The sequence below is a fragment of the Channa argus genome, chromosome 8 (genome assembly GCF_033026475.1).
Source record: "Channa argus isolate prfri chromosome 8, Channa argus male v1.0, whole genome shotgun sequence".
NCBI lineage: Eukaryota > Metazoa > Chordata > Actinopteri > Anabantiformes > Channidae > Channa > Channa argus.
Window position 1 is genome coordinate 19,925,241 of NC_090204.1, and position 8,281 is coordinate 19,933,521.

An 8,281-nucleotide genomic window follows, 5' to 3' on the forward strand; every position below is an offset into this window, starting at 1 on the left:
CATTAGTCATTGAACTGCACACAGTTGACGTTTTTAATGACTTATAGAGGACAAACACTGACTCCTCCTGAGTTGTGTAAATGACTTATATCTCCATTGCTTTTTTATTCTGTGTCTGTCTGGTCGGTCTAATAGCTTTAGTGGCCTGTTTGATAAAAGCCTACTTTGGGTACATGTAAGCTTTTAAAGCTTTTCTGAGATGTTTGCACTTCTTCTTTCACATCAGTGCTACTGGGCATATTGTTAGCCCTGTGGGGAAGACTCCTAATAAATCACGTCTGGTTATGTTTCCTCCATCTCTAAAATTATTGTAGGGAGTACAGTTATGTGCTTACTTTGGTATCATAAGGGAGAATTTCGATTGAAAGCCCAACACATTACGTACATATACGTACCTTTTAAGGCCAAATTCTGTTCAGATTATTGGCTGACAAAGTTCCTATAATTAAACTGTCACATAAAATGCACTGCATCTTACATTTATAAAAACTTTTGCAGATCAGGGTTTGTCAGAGTCCAATAAAACCCTGAGGCAATTTTTTTGCATAGAATGTAGTTTTCAATTTCTTTAAAAATGTCTACACTCCCTCACAATGTTTATCGCACAGTGATTTTGCCTTCTCCAAACCCCCAAAACAGATTTTTGTGGTCCTTTGCAGCACCTTGAGCTCACTCAATTTTTTTTTTGGTGTTCCCTTAAAATGTTTTATGGCAAGTTTAAAGAAAATTCTAAATTAATTTATTATCATAGCATATAAAAAGTAAATAAATAAATACTGACGGCAGCAACTAGTGATTAATTTACACATCTATATATCTTTAACACACACACACACAGACATGGAGTAAGTAAGTCCCCTGAATCCAAAGTGCAAAGATATTTAATTAAGATATTTATTATAAAAGGTGAAAGCCATTGCATCTTTGACGCCGAAGCTGCAGTAGCCAATGTTCGCTCTATAAATGACTTGAACACTTTATCAATAATCACAACTGCTGCTCTAAAATAAATGTTATTTCTATACAGTATTCTAACCAAATAGACACTGTAGCTTTCTCAGACTCGTAAGTGCCTCAGGTTATTCAAAGTGGATTAAAACCAACATTTATATTCAAATTGTGCAAATGGTTGAAAGAGGTCATTTCAGGGCCAGTGAAAGAAGACGTAGCATCTTCTCATTAGCTCAATTATTACTGGCTTTCAGAGACAAGGAGCAGAATAGTTTAGTGGTTCACCCTCTCAATGAATAAATCAAAGACAAATAAATCCTGGGCAAAACCAGTTAAACTGTGGTGTATCGAGCAGGACCAGGACACGAGCGAAAAGGAGATGGCCCGCTGGGGAAGTCAGTCAGGAAGACAGGGTTGTGAGAGGGTGAGGTCTTCGTCAAGGCTTGGCGTCTCCTGCGTTCACGTTTCAGGTAGCGGAAGTTAAATGGAGGACGCAGGGCAGCAGGACCTCCAACTTCTTCAGAGGATGAATCAAGAGGACCTGCTTGTTGTTGCTGCTTCACGAGACCTTCAGCAGACTCACTGGAAGACGAGCTGTGGGGATAGGAGGGGTTCACAACAACTGAGGGGTCATAAGGATCTGGATGAAAGTGTGTTGGGTCAACAGCAGGGCTCAACGTGGGGTCGGAGGGAACAGCCTGTGGATGATTTCCTGGGTCATTGATCCGAAGAGGTACGGTTGGGATCACAGGGTCTTGGGGCAGGTCGTGAACTTGTGGCTGCACTGGTCTGAGGATGTCAATATCCTGTAAACAAACAGACACCAAAATGCATATTTTACAGTCTCACTCCACCTGAGGTAGAAAAGAGAATGAGTGATGCAATACTGCATTACATGCCACAGAGTGAGAAGACAGCATAATTATAGCACAGAAGCATACAATTTTAGATCTCACACAGAGAGTACATTTAAACACACACGAACACAACACGCAAGTGCAACATCAAAGATATGACAGAATAATTATACGGCCAGTGGCAGCCATTCAGAAAGTTAAGTTATCATTTTAAAGGTTGCTTTAGTAAAATCTGAAACAAAAATGAGCAAAAAAAACAAAAAAACAATCAAATCTAGGTGAAACTGTGGGTTATTACAGTTCCCCACTAAACGTGATTGGCACCTTTCTGAAGTTTGTGCTCTTTAATCATTTAGTGACTCACAGCTTTTAATTCACTTGAATTTCATTTCCTCTTTTGGGCTGTGCCTGCAGTGTAAAAGTTGTCTTGTATTTATTATAGTGTCATGCTTCACAGATTATGACAGAGGAAAAGTGAATTTAATTTTATGTGGTAGTCTGTAAATCCAATTGAACATTCAGGAACAGTAACCGAAAGGATCTTCACAAATTCAACTTTGTTTCTTTTTGTTTCTTGCGATTATTTTTTGTCCCATTTATTAAATTCCAGCTATGGCTTAGTCTTCTGAGTGCAAGATGATATAAATAGTTTCTTAAATGGTTTCTGTACCTGTACTTTGAACATCTCACAGGACACCTGAACATCGGGATGGATGTCCTTGTCTCCGTGCACAGATCCTGTACAGAAACCTGCAGTCTGAGAGAAGGAGAGACATTTTATTCATTTCTTTAAGGATACTTAGTCATCACATGAAAAAAAAGTTAAATCATAAATTAAAAGGAGGAGGTACCTGTCAAGCTTTTTTAATAAAATAACTAATTACTAAAGCCTTTTAGAGATGTCAGTTTTAAAAGATGAAATTAATCTGTCATGTCATCAAGTAATGCTTCCAGGACCTGCTGCAGTGATAGTAAACAAGGTGGTGGTTGATCAATGTTTGTTAAAGTTTTGAAACAACATTAATTAGTGTCACATTGTCAGCAGCGTAATTGATTTTTTTAAATTAATGGAGCTGTTTCAGACGCTGCGGTTTAATAAGATCTACTCTTTTTTTTTCTAAAAGAAATATAAAAGGAACGATGTACAAATTATGGATTTGACTGACGAGTATCAGTAAGTACCAAACTAATTTCACATTTTTTGAGATTCATCTGTGTGGCATGCGTCACCAGCTGGATTCAAATATAGGGCACTGCAGTTATGTAGCATGTGGTACAATCTACTGCAATTCAATGCAGCATCCCTGTCAATAAATTCAGTTAGTAATATTTATGTTTGTTAAAATTGTCAGAAATGTGTGAATACATGCATGTGTTAGTTTGGTCGCAGTTAAAAGGGATGTTGTGTCCTTAATATTTCTACATATGAAAGTGGAAGAACATCTAACAAAATGGCCAGCGATGCAGAATGTGTGATATGCAGTACAGTACCTCTGTGTCAGAAATGAGAGTCATTCGCTGGCAGGTGCCTCTTTCTGTCACTCCCTCTGGACACTGTTGGACTGTGTACTCCACAAAAGTAGCTTTCACTGGCACAGACTGAAACAGAACAATAAAACAAGAAAAGGACGTTGAATGCACGAATAAACTCATACACAGAGGGGGCAAGTGTTTGTGTTCTAGTCAAGTACCTATTTTTAATTTAAAGTACAAAACTTATTACCTAAGCTCGGCTATTTTATGCAAAGTGGAGCAATATGTTGAGGTCCCTAAGTGATCTATTCATTCGCTCGTTTGCTCCCCAATAAAGTCTTGGCCACACACTAAGCAGCGACAAGTTTGTATCACTATGGCTGCTGTGGAACAGGTATGGTTCTCGTCTGGCACGCAGACACTAAAAGGTGCAAGGTTAAGTTTGCTCGTCTACACTCAGAGATTTTTGACTGTGAGTAACTAAGAATGTAATTTCCGAATTAACATACCACTCAATTTAGCCACTGTGCTTTGTTTCTCACATCATAGTTACCAACTGTATTTCTATTTGTACCTGTGCTGCCGCCCTGGTGACCTTCTTTACCCCAAGTCCTGCACCCAGTGTGGATTTCCTCTGATAAGATGCCAGAGTGATCCGAGCAGCGTTCATGGCCTCTGGGGTGTCTACAGACAGCAGGACGGGGCAGGTTGGACAGGTCTGCTGGAGCTTCTCTGGGGGATCTGCAGGGATGTGTGATGATAAATCACATTTAGGTCAAATTACAGCTTAACATTAAACGGTGTGTGGATTATGGTCAACCACTGGCTTTGAGCTACTGTAAATGGAGGATAATAAAGTTCAGGTGTTTCAGAAAAGCCAAGAAAGGCACTTTTTGATTTAACTTGACAGATTAAATCTTTTTTCAGAACAGATTGTTCATCGTTGTTTGCTTTGGTTTAAGATACAGTTTGGTGCATAATTAATAAAAACATTGGTGAGGGTTTACAGGCAAAGGTAAATAATAAGCTCCCAGAAAACCAGTGGACATTTCCGCAGGCAACATCTTGATTAGCCATGGTGGGACATGCACAGGTGTTACTAATTACACTAATGAATGCTCAACTCCATTTAGGTCTCCCCTAAGCTTTCATTAAAGTAAACCAAGTAAAACATCTACAGCCAGAGAGGACTGTTGTTGGATACATTTTCTTTTTCTTTTAGTTTCTTCACCATGTTGGGGAAGATCAGTGAGATGCTACACTGATTGACTATAATTCAGGTCCTGGCCAATCCAAAGCGAGAACATCGTACACGAGCTGCAGTTGTGGAGCTGTTCTGACCCAGTCATCTAGCCATCGCAATTTGGTTCTTGTCAAAGTTGCTCAAATTCTTATGCATGTGTATGTTTCTGTTTTCAACGCATCACATTCAAGGACAAAATGATCACTTTCTGCTTCCTAACAGACAGGGCACCAGGCTATGACGCAGAAGCCCATACAGCATTTGTGTCCTTGAGTTAGACACTCAGCGCTAGTTCCCTAACAGCCAATGGCTGCTCAGTTTTCTAATATGACGCGGACAAAAACACCTGGAGCAAACCAGCGTTATGCTGTGCAACAGTACAGACATAATGTACTACTAACTACCAGCTATTGGCGAGAGGCGGTGGTAGTCTAGTATGGAGTCAAGTCTCCAGTCTATATCAGGGCCAACACAGAGAGACAACCATTCACACTCACATCTACGGGTAATTTAGAGTAACCAATTAACCTAACGTGTAGGTTGGATGCCTCTGTTGAAGGAAACTGGAACACGTGGAGATAATGCACACAAGAACATGCGACCTCCACACAGAAATGGCCTCAGCATGTAGATTTGGACTGGGGACCTGCAATTGGCCATGTTAAAGTGAAAATATTACAATACGTTACCTGGCACTAGAGCGCAGTCGTAGCTGTAAAGGTAGGAGTATCCCTCCGGTGTGTGGAGAACGGTGGTGTTGCAGTTGCCCGAGATTTGCTGAAATGAATAAAACTGTGGTTGGCACAATCCCAGCAACCATCTCTACAAAGGTTTGTGCAAAATATAACATGACCCTGCAATGGGTGTGTGCCCTTATAGTCCTATCTTTGTGAGTTTGAGGGCATATTTGGAAAGTGAGGAAACGTGTATACTTTGTGTGTGTGTGTGTGTGTGTGTGTGACCTACTGTTTCCATGAAGGCCCTGACGTCACAGCGTTTCCATGGTTTTGGGCTGCCTATGTGACACTTGGTCTCCAGGACATCCAGGTCCAGGTAATAGACATTACCCGCTGGTCCCTGACATGCACAATGCAAACACAAGTAATGGAGAGAGGAGGAACAAACAATGCTGTGTGCTCTGTGTAATTCCCTGTAACACCTTTGTACGATATTGATTTGAGCTGTAGCGCCGAAATCAAATGTTAACACGTTGGGCGGGTGTAATGGCAACCTTTTCAGGTCATGAAGTTGAATTGAACCTCTTAAAACCTGATCTATCCTACAGTTGGGGCTACAATAGCCTTCAGCAGCTGACTGCGTGCATTTTATAAAGCCTGTTGTGTAAGGTTTTCCCCGGTGGTCCAGCACCGAAATAACCTGGACTTTATTAACGGTCACTTCAGCTCTAAAGACCTTTTTTCATGAGGCGTGAAAGGGGATGGCTTCTCATTTCATGCCCTAAAATAATGTCTTCTTATTTTATTACATTTATAATAAGTGATATGCTCTGATCCTATTTATTGTTTTAAGTCTTCAGTGGTTGCACACTACTGTGAATGTTGCAAATTTGCATGTCTTTGATGTAGCTCAGTAGTTCCTAAACTGGGGTCTGGGGACCACAATTAAGTCCTGGAGAAATAGTGTGTAATTTTCTTATCATTACTCAGGAGTGAAACTCAGCATGTTGTGACTGGGTAAGCAAATGATTTCTAAGTAGATGTTTAATTTCCAACAACACAAACCTTATCAAATTGACTCCTACTGACGTGAAGATTGTTGTGTGACTCTTTGGAAGCAACAGAGGGGGGGGGGGGAAATAACCTCTCCACCTCGGATCCTTCTTAGAACACTAACAAATCCCCCACTGAGAGGATATCACAACATCCTCAAGCAGCTTTCCCCACTGAGCATTTGTGTCTGTACTTACCTGAGCGTGGAGGTGGACATTTGCAATGCGGTTGAGGGCAAACTTGTAGCCATCCACGCGATCTTCATTGATGTAAGTCACAGCCAGACGAGACAGCTTCTCCACTGCTTTGTCATTACAAGGAATAGGAGCAAGTTCAATGGGTGCGAGCAAGAACTCCTCACTGCACACAAAGAATAGCCAGGATGACAGCAGTAATAATATATGGATGGATTTGTCCATGGTGCAGCAGAGGATCAGTTGAAAGACGATGCTGGTTTGAAGTGACGTTTGCTCTCATTTGTTTGCACTTAGTCGAGGCAGTGACTTTTGGAATCAAAACAGGACGGAGATGTTGAAATGAAGCCAAGGACAAAGTTTATTTGATGGCAGAGCGCTGATATTTGTGAATGGATGTCCTGAGGACTGCTTTAAACCGGGGAACAGTCTTTTACACAAGATAAACAGAGTCAGGGCCAAATATTTCATGCAGCATAATGTTGACATAGTTGCAGTAATATAATGCATTAAATTCAGTCTTTCTTATTGCATGGAGTGTTTTTACTCTGTTGAAAAGGTCACTGTGGGATTTTTATATAAACCCATTTAGTGCAACAGGTACCTCATTATAACCCACCAAAGATTACAATTTGTGCCATTTTTGTTGTTGTTGCAATGTCAGTATCTCATCACTAGGGGTCACTGTGAGTCTGGTGTGTTGTAATGGAGGGAAATCTGGGCAAGCTGTTAGTCCACCGGGCAGAAGTGGGCTAATGATTCACTCATATCCAGTTATTTATTTTCAACGGGAAACTTGCAGTTTTCTTAGGGCCTTGTAACTCTTGACATTTGTATTTTCTGTCTTAATTGTACATTAAAAAGCCTAATGTTCCTTAACTGAATTTCCTTCATTATAGTAAAGAACCAACTGTAATTATGTCAGCAGTTGCACATCAGTGTATCATTCACAGAGATAAATCTAAATGAATTTGCTGTAAACAGTCCATGAAAACAGTTTTCCTTAAAGCCATAAACAGTGTAACTAGGTTTTCAATGTGATGCTATGGGTGGGGTTCACTCTTTTGGTGCAGTCAAGTTGGTTCCATTGTTCACAGCAAGATGGATTAATGTCAGTGATACACACCCTCCCTCTGTCAATGCCTATAACAAACAAGCATTTACATTTATTTATTTATTTATTTATTTATTTTAACAAAATGAGTCAAAAATACTACAGCAAAACGAAGGGTTTTCAGAGCAGCAGGTTGACATTCTGGTGTAGCGTTGATGAGAAGATCACCACTGTATGTTAGTCTCTTCATTAAATCTGGAGCTGAGAGACAATAAAGAACTTGAATTGGGGAGGGGGAAGCCTCACTCTGAAGTATATTTATTGCCACGATCCATCTCTTTTAAAATTAATACATAATCCAATGTTTAAAATAATTATTCTCTACTTTCAAAAGGGTTTTGTGCTGGTTGCTCCACTGGTAACTGCAGAGCCGGACACAGTGCGGAAACATATGCTCTATTTATGTAAGACTTATGATGACTTTTGATGTGTCCATTGAGGAGCTTTAGTGCTAGTACAGTGTGTACAGGTGTGTTTTATACATTTTGTTACCTATGGACACAGTCAGACTAACCGTTTCCCCATTTCCGCCAAATGTGCTGACAGTGGCTTTATATTAATTACAGACATGAGAGTGGTGTCCATCTTACTATTTTTTAGTAAGATGGACAAACGTTTCTTAAAAGTAATCTGTACACTTCTGGATATAAATGAGGATTAAGCCACAGTCTGGATCATCAGCTGCTGAAGATGTTCAGATTGTCTGGTAGGATATGAAA

General features: G+C 40.2%; 1 protein-coding gene across 1 annotated transcript; it reads right to left on the reverse strand.

Annotated features, from left to right (window-relative positions):
• Nucleotides 1-865: 865 nt before the first annotated feature.
• si:ch211-262h13.5 (uncharacterized protein LOC571127 homolog) lies at nt 866-6,746 on the reverse strand. The gene is made up of 7 exons (XM_067514409.1): nt 6,452-6,746; nt 5,491-5,601; nt 5,214-5,301; nt 3,856-4,022; nt 3,300-3,407; nt 2,479-2,565; nt 866-1,757 (listed from the first exon to the last, which is right to left on the reverse strand). The coding sequence occupies exons 1-7, from the start codon at nt 6,671-6,673 to the stop codon at nt 1,284-1,286; spliced, it is 1,257 nt and encodes a 418-aa protein (XP_067370510.1). The 5' UTR covers nt 6,674-6,746; the 3' UTR covers nt 866-1,283.
• Nucleotides 6,747-8,281: the final 1,535 nt, after the last annotated feature.